We start from the raw sequence: 19,779 nt of genomic DNA on the forward strand, positions 1-19,779 counted from the left end.
AGCCCTGTTAGCTACATTAGCCTTGTGGCTCCAGTGCTAAACTAAAGAAGCACAGGAAACGTGTGCTGATGGATGTCTAGGGTCCTACGCAGATCACCTGAAAGAAGGTCTCGACATGCTCTCTGGGAGCATCCTCCTGCATGCAGGGATATGTGTACTTTCCCATCATATCGTAGATGGACTTCATGATGTCCAACATCTCCTGGAAGCCAAAAAACACCGTGTTAAATCTAGACGCAGCTGTTTTAATGAGCATTGCAGTGAAACTGAATCACTTCGTTCCACCCAAAGCCTTCAAAGACGGACTCGACGCACCTCTTTGGTGATGCACCCGTCTTTATTGAGATCGTAGAGGTTGAAGGCCCAGTTTAGCCGATCGTTTATCGTCCCCCTGAGGATGATAGACAGGCCGATGACGAAGTCCTGCAAAAAGTAAGAGGGCAGTGGCAGCACTGGTGAGCTTTGCTGAGGTCAGCATGGTATTTACCATCACTTGATGAACATCAAAAATATAGGCAAGAATTCAGCTACATACGTTTTTACAGAGACATGTTTCATATACATCGCTTATAAAATCTCAACCATTTTTTGTTTTTTTGGGTTTTTTTAAAAAAAATTTTTTACATCATCTGATTTCATGATGACATTTCTGCACAATAACTGGTTATTTGCTGGATTTTGAAATTAAAAAAACAAAAGGTGGTCTGTGCAGAATGTTTGGCACATTTTAAATTCTATTCCATGTTTTTTTTAGTTTATTAAATTCAGCAAATAAATAGAAATTGTCCACTACAATTGCCAGAACATGCAATATTTCATATTTCTCTGTAGAGGATGTGTTCACTTATTTTCACTTATAAAAACTTACAATTTAACTGGATGTGTTCAAACTTTTGCACACAAACCGCAGACAGTAAGATTATTACTGCGTTACTGTCAGCAAACAGTTTAAACTCATGGCAGAATATTCACGCAGATTTACAGTAGACCGGTGGTAGATCAATATGGTAGCAAAAAAAAGTTCAATTGTTCATTTTTAGCTTTTTGTTTTAACTTTAATGCATGTAAATGTCTCTTTACACACACACACACACACACACACACACAGTGTTGTGGTAATGAGATTAATTAGTCGAATTACTAAAAAATAAATTACTTATATTGTAATTAACTAAACTAAGATTCTAAGTCGAAAATATGAGGAAAACATTTTCACATTCATGAGAATTTGGTCACTTAAAGTTGGAAAATGTTGAATTTACATCTAAAATTAAAAAAAAAAAAAATTCTAATAAAAAAATATTTACTTTTAATTATTCAACTAGTTGTCTGTATGCCCCAAAAATGAAACATTAAGTTTGTCCTTTTTTCAATCTAATCTTGTTCCATTATTGTACATGCAAGTATCCGTTCTCCCTCAGATATACAGCTGTATGCAAAAACAAACAAACAAACAAACAAACAAACAAACAAACAAACAAACAAGCAAAACAAAAAACCCTCAGGCAAAAGACATTTTGTGAAAATAACACATCCTCTACAGAGAACACACGTAAATATGGAATTTCTTTGCAATTTCTAGCGCACAATTTAACAAACTCGAAAAAAAAAAACCGGTCAAAACCATAAACAGTAACGATCCTCTAAAATGTGCAGACGTGTGTTCACCACAGAATAATCTGACCAGGGGTGCCCAAACTTTTGCACACGACTGATAGCCACAGCCATACATCACTTTCATTTGTGTAACTAATTAATTCTCTTGTAAAGTATATTTCTAATGTTTTATCCATGCCTATATGAAGCGCTTTGAGTATGAAAAGCTCAAAATTTAAAACACAATAAATGAACAGAACTCACCTCAAAACTAACCGATCCATTCTTGTTGGTGTCGAATGCCTCGAAGAGGAAATGTGCATACGTACTGGAATCTGCAGCAGTAAAGAGGACGTGACTGACTGCATCTTGTACATTTGAAATATTTTTCAGTGTAAACATCCACACAGCTACAATCCATCAGCATTCCCAGCTTCACGCTCTTCCGTTAAGCCCTTTTAAAGCAGGTCTCACTGCTCCTGAATGAATACATAACAGAGTGAAAGACAGAAAGGAGCACAGATGGCACATGACAGACTCACCCCCTTGTGGGAAGAACTGGGAGTAGATGACTTTAAAGGTGTCCTCGTTCACAACACCGCTGGGACATTCCTGAAAAACCAAACGCTGCTTTGAGTAACTCGCCTGACCAAATGTTACAATAGAAGATCCAAGTTTGCAGGGAAATATTTTCAGATATTATAAAGTCTTATACACTCTAATTCTGGAGAAGTTTGTCTTGCACTTAATGCAGTGTATTTAAATGTTACCAATGATCTTCCTTGTTGGAGGTGGTTGGCATTATGCTGATTCAAGGGGAGCGCACATATGGCCGAAAGTTTACACACCCGCTAACAAAACAAAAAAAACAAAAAAATCAAGCACATAGCCATGCAGCCTCCATAGACTAACACTGGCAGTAGAATGGGTTGTAGTAGTGACTTGTGGCAAAAGGTGGCATCCCATGACACTGAAATTTCTACACTGCTAAAGCTGCCCCAGACAACTGTAAGTGCTATGGTTGTGAAATATATCTAGGAGCAACAACAGCTCAGCCATGGAGCAGTAAGCCATGGAAACTCATGTAGCAGGGAAGCCGAGTGCTGAAGCTCACAGTGTACAGAAACGGCCTATTTTCTGTTGCATCACTCACTACAGAGCTCCAAACTGCCTCTGGAAGCAACATTAGCACACAAACTGTGCGTCTGGAGCTTCGTGAAATGGGTTTCTATGGCCGAGCAGTTGCACAAAAGCATAAGATCACAATGCGCAATGCCAAGCATTCACTGGAGTGGTGTAAAGCTTGCCGCCACTGGCTGCTTAACAGTTGGCAAGGTGTTCCTTTCATCGAATGCTGCTCCTTTTTTGCTTCAAACATACATTTGGGCATTTTGTAGCCAAAGCATTTCATTTTCTGATGAAATTATGATGTCAGTTAAATAGTTGTGCAGATTCTTTGAAGTTATATGGGGGTTTTGCTTTGCATTTCTGGCCAGCATATGTTCCAGTTTGGAGAGTTTTCTTTGCCCTCCAGGTCTTTCGTTGACCTCCACAGTCCCCCTTAACTGTGGACAGTGAACTCTGGACAGTGAAAATTGCGAGGAGGAAGCACTTTGATATCTTTTTATACCCTTGCCCTGCTTTGTAGGCATCAGTTAGCTTCCTTTTCAGACCAGTGGTTTATTAGGCTCTGGAACAGACACTTTCTAATAACAGTTCTTGACCCGTCTAGTCAGTCATAACAAGTCAATTAAGACCTAATGAGTTAATTAATCTGAGGCTTTTGCACCTGGAATGATCTTCAAACTTTTGCATATCCCACAATGACCATTTCAAGTTGATCAGCTGTAAATAAGTAACGGTTGATTGACATTTGCTGTAATGCTGATCATACTGGCGTTGTTGAAGGACACTCATTTAAACGAATAGCTTCTACACAATGTTCCCTTTAAATGTGGTCGATCAGCCACGACATATTTGATGTGTCAAGTCGTCTTACGTGTTTCGCACTGGCAATAGAGAATAATGTATAAATGCTTTAAACTGTGTCAGTCTCAAATAAATGTGTCTCATATTTCTGACACTGTATGGCACAAAGGTAATAAAAAATAAGCAAATAAATAATAAAAAAGGGACGAATGTATGGACGAAATTCAGGCCTCGAGATGCTGCTACTACCGGTTTTAGCTACGCAACGTGCTTCCACATGCCAAGCGCTCACGAAAATGTCATGTCAAGCAAGTATTCTTATGTCCCGAAGTTGTAATGAGGTGAAATACTGTGCAAAACTAGCCGAGATCCAAATCTCATCAGCTTTTGAATTTGGCTCCTTTAAATGCTTGGTCACAACCCTCCCCCCCACCGGAGAGCCACCTTCCTGCAAAGTGTAGGCCCATCCACAATCAGCCACACCTGCTCCAGATAATCAACATGTTCAGAAGTCCTTGATTGGCAGTTTGTCAGATACAGGTTGGACCTAAACTCTGCAGGAAAGCAGATCTCCAGGGGGAAGGTTGGCGACCACTGGCTTAAAAGGCATCACATACTCATCATGCAGTGTGACACGGCTAAATACCAGTGTGTAACAGGGTGGAGAGCAAAACTGGTGATATGTTAAAACTGAAGTATTAAGAGACCCTTATTAGTCCCACAACGGGGAAACTTCACCTCCGCATTTAACCCATCCGTGGAGTGAAACACCACATACACACTAGTGAGCACACACACACTAGGGGGCAGTGAGCACACTTGCCCGGAGCGGTGGGCAGCCCTATCCGCAGTGCCCGGGGAGCAGTTGGGGGTCAGGTGTCTTGCTCAAGGACACCTCAGTCATGTGCTGTCGGCTCTGGGGATCAAACTCGGCGACCTTCTGGTCACGAGGCTGGTTCCCTGACCTCCAGCCCACGACTGCCCCCAGTCGTTTATTTGTAGTGGCACTTATTTCACAAAAAGACTCTTTTGCCCATTTTTCTCTTTACAGTTAACAGTAGATCACACACGATCATCCACTTCATCATCCACAAACCCTTTATTGACTACAGCGCAGATGATGGGATCTTTCTGGTTATAAGTTCAATTTGACATTGTGGACGATTCTAATATATTAATAGATAATGATAGATCAATTAATTTAGAAAGATGAGCGTCCAGCAGGTCACGCGCTGCTGGGTGAATAACACGGCTCTGTAGACGCTCTTCATCTGCTCTTTAATGGACCATGAATGAGTCTGAGATCCTCACGTTTTTGAAGCCCCTGTAGAGCACTTGGAGCTCCTTCTTGGTGAACTTGGTCTGCTCCTGCAGCTTCTCCAGCCCCTCTGGCCGATGGCACACGGTGGACAGCTCAAAGTCATCCTCGATGCTGTCTGTGGAAGACAGGAGGTCTCGTCAGGACAAGTGCAGCAGCCACACACGGACACAAGCAGGCAAACCGATTCATATAATGACCAGTGTGAAGGTTACGACGGTCAAATGTTTTTAAAAGTCAATAACATCTTTATCACAAACTCCATTAAAGGCAAAACACAATCACAACTGAGGAGGTCAAGGTGTAGAAAGGTGTAGAAATCTTCAGCGCGTCTTTTATGAATGTCAAAAATGTGAGTTATGGTGCAAGTCTAAAGTTTGGGCACACGTGATGTAAAGTTTTTTTTGTTTAATTTTTTAAACAGAACAGTTTGACATGGTGTGTGAAGTGTTCCGGTCTCACTCCATACAGACTAACAGCAAAAACGGCCAACTGAGGTCACAAATCAACACCTCTGCATGAGGATTCCTGGTCAGGCTACAGAAATCAAGAGCTGGGATTGCTTTTTGTATGACACACAGCACAAGGCAGCCAACCACAGCAGAGGTCATTTACATACATTTGTCTTAAAGAGACAGTAACAAAAACAACCTGTTGAACTGTAAATGACGAACAGAGGACGGAAAAACAAACTACGACCGTTTTAGTTTAACTAAAAGACAAGAAAATGTAAATAAGGGTCTTTATGCACATTTCTTGGATTTTTTTCCAACTGATTTTTGACCCAATGTCCAATCCAAGGTATTCTGTTAAGGTTACTCAGGAGCACAGCGGCAGTTCGTCATGGGCTAAAGCCGTCAACGATCCAGCAAAGACCATTTTCCCCAGAACAGTTTTAAAACCATTACTGGTGATTATATTCAAACGATATACTCTCCGATTTACTGCAGTATGTATTAATGAACACTGAAGCTTTACCACTGAAAGAGCTCTTATTAGTGTAGTAGGTGAAGTGTTTAAGTGTGTGGTTTGGGAAGCAGCGTTAGATCTGCCAGTGTGACCAGTTCAGCAGCTCTAGCGGCCTTTCAGCTCTACTGAGCTGCTTGTTGGCTGCTCATTAAACATCTACAAGAAAATGTATTTCTTGGTTAAGGATGCCTTTACTGAGGTCAGCTGAGGTTGGCTTTGTATTCACCAGCTTCTTTTTCCACGACATGGTTTTGAACTGCCACCGCAGCTGCAATGTCATTAGACGGCTTGGAGAACACCAACTGCCCGCTCTGTTAAGTCAGCTAACAGACGCCGGCACTGGCGGGCGCTGTGCTGAGCGATGGAGGGAGGAGAGGGAAGGCCACGACAACCGCGCTGTCTTGGAGCATCACTGGTGACTGAACTCGTGATCTCTGGATTATTTACATGTTTTTATAAACAAAAAAAGACATTTTGATCTCTGGACAAACAACCAGTGCAGCTGATTCTCAGGTTCGTTTCCAAAGCAAAAAGTTTATTGAAAAAAATGAAGTTTTGATTTGTTTAACTCTGATTCTAATTGCTCTCTGCACGGTTATCCTAAAGCTGAAAACCAGTTAAAAAAAATCTTCAGTATGTCCAAACCTGTCTCTCCCTCTGTCTCTCTCTCTCCCTCTGTCTCTCCCTCTGTCTCTCCCTCTGTCTCTCCCTCTGTCTCTCTCTCTGTCTCTCTCTCTGTCTCTCTCTCTGTCTCTCTCTCACTCTGTCTCTCTCTCTCCCTCTGTCTCTCTCTCTCTCTCTCTCTGTCTCTCTCCCTCTCTCTGTCTCTCTCCCTCTGTCTCTCCCTCTCTCTCTCTGTCTCTCTCTCTCTCTCTCCCTCTGTCTCTCCCTCTGTCTCTCTCTCTCTCTGTCTCTCTCTCTGTCTCTCTCTCTGTCTCTCTCTCTCTGTCTCTGTCGCTCTGTCTCTCCCTGTCTTTCTCTCTGTCTCTCCCTCTGTCTCTCTCTCTCTCTCTGTCTCTGTCGCTCTGTCTCTCCCTCTGTCTCTCCCTCTGTCTCTCCCTCTGTCTCTCTCTCTCTGTCTCTCTCTCTCTCTGTCTCTCTCTCTGTCTCTCTCTCTCTCTGTCTCTCTCTCTCTGTCTCTGTCTCTCCCTCTGTCTCTCCCTCTGTCTCTCTCTCTGTCTCTCTCTCTGTCTCTCCCTCTGTCTCTCCCTCTGTCTCTCCCTCTGTCTCTCCCTCTGTCTCTCTCTCTCTAACTGTAGTTAATATAGCGGTGATAAATGAACAGAAGAGCATCCATCTGCGTTATTCACTCTGCAGAAGATTACAGTGGAAATCCAACTCTAAATATTTAGACTTTAGACAGATTCATGTTCGGTCCTGACTCTACATGACAGACGAGCTCAATCAGTCCTGTGAAAATCTGCTCCTCGTCTCACACCAGCGCTGAAAGTGACCTGAAGGACCTCCTGAATTTACTGACAGAACAGTGCCAGACTGGAAACACAGACTACTCTGTGCTCCGAGTTGCCAGTTTATTAGAAACTTATATCTACACTCACTGGCCAATTTATAGAATTAAAGAAATAAACGAAAAGACAAGAATAAATAAATATGTAAAAAAAAAATGGAAAGCAAGCTGTCTGAAAAAAAGTGCTGCAAAGATTGATGGGGGGGGGGGGGGGGGGGGGGGGGGGGGGAGTGGACAGATGAGGACTTGTGGTCCAAAACTTTAAAAAAAGGATAAATTATTACTCTTCCTGTCCTTGTCTGAGTTTGATACAGTTCAAACTGTATAGAGCCCATACTGTCCATAGAGCAGACCTTTGCAATGCTAGATTGGCAGGCATTTACCCAGGGGTAGGATCCAGCATGCCCTTGCTGTGCTGGAACACCTGCCAACTTGTTACACGTTTTGGGCCTGCAAAAAAGCTTAATAGGTTCTGGTCTGTGGTTCTTACTTCACTAACTGAGGCCTTTGAATGCAACATAACCCCCCTGCCCATTGCTTACATTATTTGGGGTCCCGGCAGAATCTCTTTTTTGCAAGCCCCAAGTGGCTGACGCAGTTGTTTTTGCCCTCCTCTTAGCTAAGAGAAGGATCCTTTTGGCATGGAAATCCACCATTTAGAACTCAGTCTAAACCTGAAGGACGTGAGTGAATTATCTACTCATCATATCTTCATCAGTGTGACGTTGATGACCTTGCATCTCCAAAATGGTAAGGAGGAAAAAAAAAAAACATACTTTACTTTTAATTCAAGTGGAACCAGCAATGTTCAACAGATTAGAGGCTGTTACAGCAGCGGAGGAAGCCAAACTCCCTATCCAGACCTTTCATTTCAGAAAAAAAGGGATGAGCGGGCGTCTAAACATTTACTGTAAAATGTGTTGCAATAAATAAGCAACAGTTTACAATTTCACGTCCAGTATCATCAAGCTGTTTTATAAAGTTTCAGCTTAAAATCCACGGAACCACTTTTGGTTTCAGACTTTCCTTCCTCAGTAAATTCCATATTTCATAAGATATCCACACAATAGTGGTGTCATGTGCTCAACACTAAAGCTCAGGATTTTTACAATATTCTTATGAATATTTATACAGGGTGATTCAAAAAGATTCGTCCGATTTCAAAGCGCCACATTTTTACAACCGTGAGGCGCCGAGGAACCAATCACAATCCAACTGTAAGAGGGGGTCATAGAGTTTCTGACTGGCTCCTTCAGTCTGAGAGGAGCTGAGACCCCTGAGCAGAGTGTTCTGCGTTCTCCACGTCAATCAGGGTGAATCCGTCAGAACTGAGCAGCGGGATTTTCATCAGCAGTGAAGCTCCAGCAGCTCAGAGCGTTTGGCGCTGGTTCCACAGCACTCATACAGATTTTGAACAATTTGTCAGACGCTGGACCGTCCTCCTGGACCTATGCGATGTACTGTCATGTCACTGTCAGGAGGTGGCAGGCAATGTAAGATGAAAGCTTTCTTTAGCTGTTCAAAAGAAAAACCAAACCAATTATAGAAGAAAGCCACTGCGTTTTCTTCTCCAGCTACCCTACAGTCTAAATTTAATTCCTAACAGAACTTCATTCAATCCCCAGTCTAAACAGTGCATATGTAGAAATGAAGCCGCAAAAACAACCCTTTCCTAACAGAACCACTACGAACAGATGTGTAAAATCAAGCACATAGCCTTGCAATTTCCAATGACCAACACTGGCAGTAGAATGGGTCGTACTGAAGAGCTCAGTGACTTGTAAATGTTCTTATTGTGAAATGGAAAGGTCTTGGGGCAACAGCTCAGCCATGAAATGAGTGCTGAAGCATGTAGCGCTTAAAATCACGTACCTTCTGTTGCACCAAACTGCCTCTGGAAGCAACATCAGCACAAGAACTGTGCATTGGGAGCTTCATGAAATGGGTTTCCTTAGTGGTGCAGCTGCACACAAGCCTAAGATCACTATGCACAACGCCAGGTGTCGGCTGGAGTGGTGTAAAGCACGCCACCACTGGACACTGGAGCAGTGGAAACTTGTTCTGTGGAGTGATGAATCACGCTTTTCCATCTGACAGTCTGATGGACAAGTCTAAGTCTGGCAAATTCCAGGAAAATGTTACCTACCAGAATGCACAGTAAAGTTTGGTGGAGGAGGGATAATGAGCTGGGGCTGTTTTACAGGGTTTGGGCCTCTTAGTTCCAGTGAAGGATGACGTTAATGCACCAGCATACAAAGACATTACAGACAATTATAGGCTTACAGCTTTGTGGGAACAGTTTGGAGAAGAGCCTTTCCTGTTCGAGCATGACTGTCCCTCACAGAGCCCAGACTTCAACCCCAGGTAACACCTTTAGGATGAATTAGAATGGAGATTGTGAGCCAGACCCTCTCGTCCACCATCGGTGTCTGATCTCACAAATGCTCTTTTGACTGAATGGATACAAATTCCCACAGACACTCTCCGAAATCTTGTAGAAAGCTTACCAGAACAGTGGAAGTTGTTACAGCCACAAAGGGGAGCGACTCCACATTAATACCAATGGATTTGGATTGCATGATGTTGAAGTCTTAAAAGGGACATCAACAAAAACAGTTTGCAACTAAGAAAGGATGAAAAACAGTCACCAGAAATGAGCTATGACTGGTTTTGGTCCATTAAAAAAAAAAAAAAAAAAAAAAAAAAAATCACACGATCATAAGTGGATCCAAGAGAAAAAAACATAAATATAGACCAGAGATAATCAAAATCACCTTCACATCCATGTTAGGAAGTAAAATATATCCACATGTGGAATAGGAGGCATCACCGATTTGTTTCACCGAGTCAAAACGACTCGGAAAGCACGTTATTAAAGGAGAAGGGTAGATTAAAAACATGCTGATATGATAAAAACAGATGCCTTTTTGCCCAGGCCTCAGAGTAAACACTGGCCTCCCTGATGCTAATGAGTAAAGATGTCTAAATGGGCATGATATTATTAAAAGCCCATAGAAACCAATATTACTCCAGATTCATAAAAGGCCTCATCTCGTAAACAAACAAGCGACGGACAGTCGCGGTGCATCATATTAGCAGCTGCTGCATTTCATCTCCTTGTGACTCAAGAGCGGTTACTGTGAAACCTGCGCTGTCCACTTGATTAGATGCGTCTGCCTCGTCCCTTCCATGAGCTTATCTGTAACTTGTAGATTTACTATACAAGCATAAAAACTCAGACTAAAGCCCTGTTTTCATGCAAGCCATTAGCCTCATGGTATCTTTCTTTTTAGGGTTTCCTGTGTAGCTTTTTCCATGCATGAAACGTGAAAGTGAACAGCCGTGCCGAGAACTGCAAAATAATTAAGGTGGCACTAAGGAGACCGTAATGGAAGAGCTAGTTGAGGATGAGGACACGTCCGAGCAGGAACCGTGCTGATCTTAACTTCCTCAGCATTACTTTGTAGCACATTGGCTGTCAGAATTAGGGATTCAGGATGAAAACTTTGGCTAGTTTTCCATTAGCCAGCCACCTTGGTTATCTCATGGGTTTAATATGTCGGCTCACCCTTTGCAGCTATAACAGCTTCAGCTCTTCTGGGAAGGCTTTCCACAAGGGTTAGGAGTGTTTATGGGAATTTTTGACCGTTCTTCCAGAAGCACATTTGTGAGGTCAGACACTGATGTTGGACGAGAAGGCCTGGCTCACAGTCTCCGCTCTAATTCATCCCAAAGGTGTTCTATGGGGTTGAGGTCAGGACTCTGTGCAGGCCAGTCAAGTTCTTCCACACCAAACTGGCTCATCCGTGTCTTTATGGACCTGCTTTGTGTGCTGGTGTGCAGTCATGTTGGAGCAGGAAGGGGCCGTCCCCAAACTGTTCCCACAAAGTTGGGAGCATGAAATAGTCCAAAATCTCTTGGTGCTGAAGCTGTAAGAGTTCCTTTCACTGGAACTAAGGGGCCGAGCCCAACTCCTGAAAAACAACCCCGCACCATGATCCCCCCTCCACCAAACTTTACACTCAGCACAATGCAGACAGACAAGTACCGTCTCCTGGCAACCGCCAAACCCAGACTCATCCATCAGATTTCCAGACGGAGAAGTGTGATTGGTCACTCCAGAGAACTCGTCTCCACTGCTCTAGAGTCCAGTGGCGGCGCTTTACACCACTGCATTCCACGCTTTGCATTGCGCTTGGTGATGTAAGGCTTGGATGCAGCTGCTCGGCCATGGAAACCCATTCCATGAAGCTCTCTACGCTGTTCTTGAGCTGATCTGAAGGCCGCATGAAGTTTGGAGGTCTGTAGTGATTGACTCTGCAGAAAGTCGGTGACCTCTGCGCTCTATGCCCCTCAGCATCCGCTGACCGCTCTGTCATTTTACGTGGCCGACCACTTCGTGGCTGAGTTGCTGTCGTTCCCAATCGCTTCCACTTTGTTATAATCCCACTGACAGTGGACTGTGGAATATTTAGTAGTGAGGAAATTTCACGACTGGACTTGCTGCACAGGTGGCGTCCGATCACGGCACCACGCTGGAATTCACTGAGCTCCTGAGAGCGACCCATTCTTTCACTAATGTCTGTAGAAGCAGTCTGCAGGCCGAGGGGCTCGGCTTTATACACCTGTGGCCATGGAAGTGATTGGAACACCTGGATTCAATGATTTGGATGGGTGAGTGAAAACTTTTGGAAATTTAGTGTATCTAATAGTAAGAAATGAAAATAAAAATGCATAGAATTCTGGGGGGCTGGTCTGCATCATGTAACTCCCAATCCCAGAGCGATAAAAGGTGGGTAAATGTGACCTTGATGACAAACGATACCTATTGGAATGAGTATTTATAGATGTTTACGTAGCTTTATGTTTAGTTGTCATGAAGCGCTGAGATGGGGTAACACTGCTAGTTACATGTTAATATGCAATCAATACTCCTAATATATTAACAGTTTGTAAAGCAGCAGTTATTACTGTAGTTACTGACTGAGTCCTTGGTTATTAAGACGCTGTTCACTGATGGTTCTGCCTGTAGCTCATAGCTTAAATCATTCATCAGCTGTGCTCTAATGACTATTTATCACACTGCAAACGAACTAAAATCTGTTTCCTCAGATACAGAATTGACATAAGAACTAGGTAGTACTTGAGTTAGTCCACTTAATTACCTGTTAATAAAGCTGATGTATTAATTACTACTTTGTGTCCATCCCAGTAAAGCTTAAAGAGCGTCTTCCAGACAGCACAGTGGAGTAGAGATGCAATGATAAACTGGTAGACTTATTTAGTGGTTTCCAACCTGTGAGCTCTGGGCCCCCCAGTGGGCTGCAGTGGTACTGCTGGGGGGGGTGGGGTTCTTTTGTTTTAAATAATATGTAAACATTTTTAAAACATAATTTTAAAAAAATGACCTCATTCGCTAAATATTACATCATATTTAGGTCAACCTCATTTATTAGTCTCGCAAAAGGTTCTCTGTTTACATCTGAATGCGAGTGATTTCTCTTTTTGTTCATATGAAATTCATCCATCAGGGATAAACGGTTACAGACAGGGTCTTTTAGAAAGAAAGACCCTGAGGCTGGACCACCTACAAGTAAAAACAGCCACCACATCTCAGTCTGAGGAAACCATTTAAATAAATAAATGAATAACTAAATAAAAAGGCGGAAAACCCTGATAATAAACTGAATAGAAGAAAATACAGTAGTGAGCAATGAACTTCAGGAAAAGGGCAGATCTACTTTTCTTCTTATAAAAACAGGCAAACAGACACGGAATGGGCTACTTTCCATTCTGGAAAAGCACTTTCCAGTTTCCATGCTGGAACGTTAGAAGAGTTTTGATTGTTCACAACTCAGTTTGAGCTGATTTTGGAGATGCTAACAGGGTCCGTGATGAAGCAGAGGACAAAAATCCTGTTACTGACGAACGCTCACAAATCAAACATCAACCACAGCACGAAGAAAATATCAGTAAATAATGTGTGCAAGGTATCAGCGGTTATACGCATATACAGTCATCCCAAAATACCGCATGAGTAAACTAAACTGCGCATGGTGCCTTTGGGCTTCGCGGGTCTAAGAACAGAAAACGAGTGACTACCAATCTGAACACTCAGAGGTCTTTTTAATATAAAGCTTAGAAGCATCTAAACCTGAACCGAGCCAGAAATCCCTTGTCAGATCTTCAGCCTGTCATCCAGCACTTGGCTGCCAAACAACATCAGCTAACTCATTAGATCATGCTGAAAATGTTCGGTTGTTCAGGTGTTTCACTGCCACAGGTGTGAAAAGCAAGTACTTTACACACCGAGTTTGAGCGTGGTGCTGTAATAGGAGGCCTCCAATTGCAACAAAGAAATATCTTCCTTTCTAGATATTCCACCACCAACCCTAAGTGGTTTTACTGAAAATGTGGAAGCGTTTAGGAACCACAGCCGCTCAACCACGAAGTGTCAGACCACGTAAAGTTACAGGGCGGGTCGCCGAGTGCTGAGGAGCACAGAGCATAGAAGTCACCAACTCGACGTCAATGCCAGGAGAACGTTACCTGCTTGACTGCACTGTGCCAACTGTAAAGTTTGGTGGAGGAGGGATAATGATATGGGGTTTGTTTTTCAGGGGTTGGTCCAGACACCTTAGTTCCAGTGAAGGGAAACCTTAATGCTTCAGTACCAAGACTTTTTGGACAACTGTGTCCATATATCATAAAATCAGGCACATGCTACATTGATTTTTGCATTATATTTGTTTGCACATTGATCGGGCAGTTGAATCGTGTGGGCCATAAAGGCTTTCACAGCTGGTTGTGTGGGCTGCAAGTCAGGAAAGGCTCTGTTCGAGCTGATCCTCACGTTACTTCTTACAAATAAACTTCATTAGAGAAGCCGTAAGTAGCAGTTACTCCTCAGTTAATTGGTGATTAAGCCATGCACTACTATAGCGAACCAAAGTGAGACAACAGTGTACTACTTACTAATTAATCCATAATCCATAAGTCCATAATCAGCTACCAAGTAATGATCTAATATGTAAATGATGAGTAGTGAATGATTTAATAATGACAGTTCTTCAATGTGCGACCCTTAATGTAATGTAAAGTGTTACCAAAGTGACTTCAAGGAACTGATTTTGTTTCTCCTAATAAAACAAAACAAAAACAAAAAAAAAAAAAAAAATCAACCGTTTTCCTGAAACATTAATTGTAAAGAATGCCAATCAGCCAATCAGAATGCAGAACCAAATGTTTTTTTTTTAGCGTAGTTAGATGAATAATTGAGGTTTTAAGAGAATGTTTGTAAATGTGTCGTTTCCATTATTGTGTCCAACTCTACAGTGTGTGTCCTACATAAGCAGGACAGATAGTGGGGTTATATGCAGGGTGGTAGAAACCGGTGAGTGAGGTGGTGGAGAGTCACTTGCTTTGACTGACTGAGGGAGCGGCACTGGGCCCACAGCAGGGCAGCAGCTTGAGGAATCTCTGTTTAATGGTTTTTTTGCTTTGGCTGGGAGCGTTACCTGCAAGTCACCAACCACAACAGAGAGTTAGAGAAAGAGCTTTCACCACAGACACACACAAATCAGTTACACACACACACACACAAGCACAATGCAACACACACATCCACAGGAAACGTGACCACAGTAAATGTCATGTATTCGTTTGTACTAGGACCCGACCGATACATCATTTGGCCGATAAAATCAGCCGATACCAAGATGCATTTATCTGTATTAACTAATATCTACAGGGGCATAAATAACAGCTATTTCTAAATGGCATGTTTTATCTCGTAATGAATGATAAGAGATGCACTACTTGAATTTATTAGCTTCATGCTTTTGTATTATTCTTTAGCCGGTCTGCTCTGCTTTATCACTGTTAAAGTAACAAGATGTAAAACACATTCAAACCTAATCTTTAACATGGTCATTTTATCTGACCGAGGAATGAAGTGAAGAGAAATGAAGAAAGAGGAAATTAACCTAACCATCCAAACCACTAAGAATTCTGAGACGCTCTACACTTTCTAACACCGCGATATTCATGTCATTCATCATCCCGGCGATTTTTGCTGTTTAATTGAGCTTAAAATGTGGCAACTGAGAAGTGACAGTCAGTAAACTTCCAACTAAAACAGCTGGAGTCTGTAAATTTCCTAACTGTATTAAAGTTGCGCCCTGGTCTGAACGTAATATCTACACGTGGTGTAAACATGATTACATGCTGAATTTCCCAGTTTAAAGTTTAGGAAAAACCCTTCTGAGAATACATCCCGAAGGTGGGAGAGCAATTAAAAAAAACTACTAATCTGCTTTTTGGGTGGAACATGTTTATTTTTCTCATAAATTGGTGAGCGCAGACTTTTTCATTGCAGCCATATAAATCATAGTGTAGAGGACGGATTACGTAAATGACAGAAATGATTCATACTATGAGGAGGACAACATGCTAAAGTGTAAAGTCTCTGTTCTAGTGTGGCTCTGCACTCTTCCTCACATTAACTGAGGTCTTCCTCATCTCCTCTTCTGTCTCCAGTTTGAGAAATGAGGAACAGTTGAGTCTTTACTCCAAACTCTAAGTTGAGTTTTCAGATTTAGACATGTTGTGGTACATTGTGAAGTTTTTTCGGAGGTATTCTGGGCATAGTTACGTTTGCTTGGCTACAAGGGACCAACTGGGTGAGCCAGTTTGCTACAGCGCCACCCTGAGGCAGAGCTGTGGTGCAACTCTAGTTAGTTGAGAATATTCAAGATAGAAGCTCATTGCTTTGAGGAAAAGCAGGAATTATATTATATATACACACATATATATAAAAAAATGAGCTGTTCCTGAATTTGTATTTGAGGGTCTATTTTTTTTTTTTTTTTATTAAACAGCCTTTATTTTCAGGGACCCCCCTGAATTTTGACCGAGATTAATTAGGACATCCCAGACCCTCCCCAGGATCTGGTATTTTGAACTTTATGTAACTTGCCTAACCCATTTTGCACTGAATAATAATGTAATTACTGTCTGATTCATGATTTTGTTTGCTGACTGAGGTTTATAAATACTGCATAACATGAATTAAACAGTGAACTCTAGTTTCCGTATCAGCCAGGTCCTAGTTTTCACTACAGTAAATGGATATGCATATAAAAGGGGCCATGCGAACAGAGATATGACCCAGTGGATGGAAACATGACGGCTTGAATGGATGGATAACCTCATCTTCTAGTTGAACATTGTGCCAGTGAATAAAACGAGTGCTGATGTTCCGGATTAATGTGGTAGATGGGAACCCAGCGAGCCGTGAGATATGGGGTTTCTATTGTGCGGATTATTGATGCATTACACAAAGTAGCACTTTGCACTGTCATCTGTGATGGATGGTGAAGACAGAGGAAATGATACACAGGCTCACACACATACAGTGAGTACCTTCACAAGTTTTGAACAAAGCATGCAGTACAACACTTGACAAGAGTCTTTGCTGACCGGGCTTCAGAGAGACCTCTTAAACACAGCGATCTTCGTTTTCCACTAACAACCACACATTACGACGGGTCATTCAGTTTTGAAGGCAATAACACAAAAAGGACAACACAACGATGGTCGAGCAATCCCAAAAACAGTGAGCGAGGGCAGCTTCAAAACCTCCATCAAACAGCAACCCCCCCTTTCCAGTCTTAAAAAAAAAACACATAGCCTGAGCAACGAGCGGTGGGAAAAACCAGAACCGTGACAAGCTCTTAAATTGTCACAGGACTAGAGCTTTTCTGACACGTCGGTTTGTTTCGATGTCAAAGAGAGACAATAACAAAGATCTAAGGTCAGATATCAAAACAGAAGGTTCTTATTGTGCAAAACACCACTGTGCAACAACATTTACATCAGATTTAAGTCTGCACCGTTTTGGGTAACACTGTACTGTAGGGTTCTGTTAAAGAGGCTACATGATGCCTCCATATGCCCGTCATGACATCTGACATAACCATTTATAAATGCTTATTCCAACAGGCATCATCTGTCTTAAAAGCTAATTTAGCTGACTTTGATCAAACCGGCAAAAGTAAACTTAGCAAATATGCCTATTGGAATAAGCATTTATTTACATTTACGTAGGATTACGCTACATTTCCAAAGGTTTTCACTCACCCATCCAAATCACTGAGTTCAGGTGTTCCAGTCACTTCCATGGCCACAGGTGTATAAAGCCGAGCCCCTAGGCCTGCAGACTGCTTCTACAGACATTAGTGAAAGAATGGGTCGCTCTCAGGAGCTCAGTGAATTCCAGCGTGCCAGGAGACGGTACTTGTCTGACTGCATTGTGCCGAGTGTAAAGTTTGGTGGAGGGGGGATCATGGTGTGGGGTTGTGTTTCAGGAGTTGGGCTCGGCCCCTTAGTTCCAGTGAAAGGAACTCTTAAAGCTTCAGCACCAAGAGATTTTGGACAATTTCACGCTCCCAACTTTGTGGGAACAGTTTGGGGACGGCCCCTTCCTGTTCCAACATGACTGCGCACCAGCACACAAAGCAGGTCCATAAAGACATGGATGAGCCAGTTTGGTGTGGAAGAACTTGACTGGCCTGCACAGAGTCCTGACCTCAACCCCATAGAACACCTTTGGGATGAATTAGAGTGGAGTGTGACCTCACAAATGCGCTTCTGGAAGAACGGTCAGAAATTCCCATAAACACTCCTAACCCTTGTGGAAAGCCTTCCCAGAAGAGCTGAAGCTGTTATAGCTGCAAAGGGTGGGCCGACATCATATTAAACCCTATGGATTAAGAATGGGATGTCACTATATAACAAAAAAGTGCACTGAGGGTCACTTTAGATGGTCCAAGAACGGACCCCAAACTAGTTAAAACATCTCTATGCCTCACAGATATGCGACATCTCCACTGTAATAATATGAAGCATCTCACACAACCAATGTTTAAAACATGGTGGAGAAGCTCATTTCCATTTCAAAAGAATGACCTTCTTAGCCACAACCATGCCAGCCATTAAGGCTTGTTGAACACATGAAAAAAGGTAGACACTGAATCTGAGAACCCACCGATCGCAATGACAGGGTCAGGGTGAAAAGTGTGCGCTAGGCATTTCAGAGAACCACTAAAAAACACTAAAGAATGTACTTGGATCACTTTCTTCACCTGCACGTCGTAACCCAACATCAAAAAACTAATCTGAATGCGGCAATGCACCTAAACTGCTCGAGTACCTGTATGAGTAAAACACTACACACAATTTCATCTGTTGGTTTACTTACACTTTGCAATAACTGGTGATGTATTATTTAATCTATGTGAAAATGATGCATACATTTGAAGGGAGCAGATTCACTGCCTCACTAAATGCAGACCAACAACTACAATGAAACGATTTGCGCTCGCCAGTCTAGAAGCTGAAGAAAGCCCAATTACCACGAAAGCATCCACAAATGGAACAAACGTGCCTCGCGTTGTCCTTCCCATCTGGTCAAAAGCTGATGAGAACACTTACTCTTGCCCTTATGTCGCCATGGCAGCAGCAGTTTGACCTTTCTCAGCGCGGCCCCAGCGGTTTGGGAGATGAGGGCCATGACGGACACCGCGCTCGCTCCTCGTCTCCTTCTGCTCCGTCCCTAACCACAATCCGTCTCTCCCTTTCTCCTTCCTCCCTGCATTCACCTCCCAGCCTTGGGTTTGTTGTACCTCAGCAGTGTCGCTTGGAGACTGACCAGAGCAGCTGCGGACCACTGAGCATTAGATTAATGCTTCCGCAAGTCCAGCAGAGGTCCACCCTCAGGCCCCGGGGGCTGGTGTGTGTGCGCATAAGTCTTGCATGCATCTACTGCATTTGGATGCAGATCTGATTGAGGAATAGATTTGTACTCAGGACGGAGCAGTTTGGTATATTTCGGGGGGGAAAAGGTCTAGACGAGAGAATCAAGCTCCAAATAATCATCTCAAAATGATCTACTGAGTGGAGATGATCGTATCAGGCGGAGTGCCAGTAAAAACACCAAGAGTGAGGACTTGAAGTGAAGTACATGGTCCATATCTGATGCAATACACATCGTGCGATGCAACAGTGGTGCTGCATGTGCTAGGACAAAAAAAGATCAGTCTTGCTGCTTGCAGCATCGAACGTTTCCCGACTGCCCCACCCGTAGTCGTGTGAGCTGTGAAGCAGGTTCAGTTCTAATGTATATGGTAGCTGTAGTCCATTGCGTAACTGATCGAAACCAAGCATCGGTAGATAATGGGCCTTGTGGAGGACAAAAATGCACAAAAGTGGTTTATTTTGGGGATGAAATGTCATCATAAAGCCAGCCAAAGGCCTGGGATGTTACCATCTGCCTGCTTTATATTCCAGAGGCTGAGATTTCCTCTGCTGTGCCTACAGCCTTTTACTATGTTTAGCTAAATTGCTTAAGTTAAAACTTGCGTTAAACTAAGTTGAGCCTTAATTCGACTGTGGTCAAGTTTGGGACAATTTTTTTGGGTTACAGTTGGTTTTTGGGTTT

General features: G+C 42.8%; 1 protein-coding gene across 9 annotated transcripts in view; it reads right to left on the reverse strand.

The window, feature by feature from the left end:
• The window catches only part of LOC108437846 (Kv channel-interacting protein 2), a 347,094-nt gene that overhangs the window by 7,919 nt on the left and 319,396 nt on the right, over window positions 1-19,779 (reverse strand). For 5 of the 9 annotated variants that reach the window (XM_037532671.1, XM_037532677.1, XM_037532675.1 and 2 more), the window contains 5 exons: window positions 4,837-4,961; window positions 2,139-2,208; window positions 1,861-1,931; window positions 316-423; window positions 98-202 (listed from right to left, as the gene is read on the reverse strand). In XM_037532671.1, the coding sequence (XP_037388568.1) occupies window positions 98-202; window positions 316-423; window positions 1,861-1,931; window positions 2,139-2,208; window positions 4,837-4,961 (479 nt within the window). Of the gene's footprint in view, window positions 1-97; window positions 203-315; window positions 424-1,860; window positions 1,932-2,138; window positions 2,209-4,836; window positions 4,962-14,701; window positions 14,798-17,420; window positions 17,438-18,773; window positions 18,868-19,779 lie in introns of those variants that run through there. The other 4 variants (XM_037532670.1, XM_037532673.1, XM_037532676.1 and 1 more) reach the window with 3 other exon arrangements.

Source organism: Pygocentrus nattereri, chromosome 22, assembly GCF_015220715.1.
Source record: "Pygocentrus nattereri isolate fPygNat1 chromosome 22, fPygNat1.pri, whole genome shotgun sequence".
NCBI classification, from domain to species: Eukaryota; Metazoa; Chordata; class Actinopteri; order Characiformes; family Serrasalmidae; genus Pygocentrus; species Pygocentrus nattereri.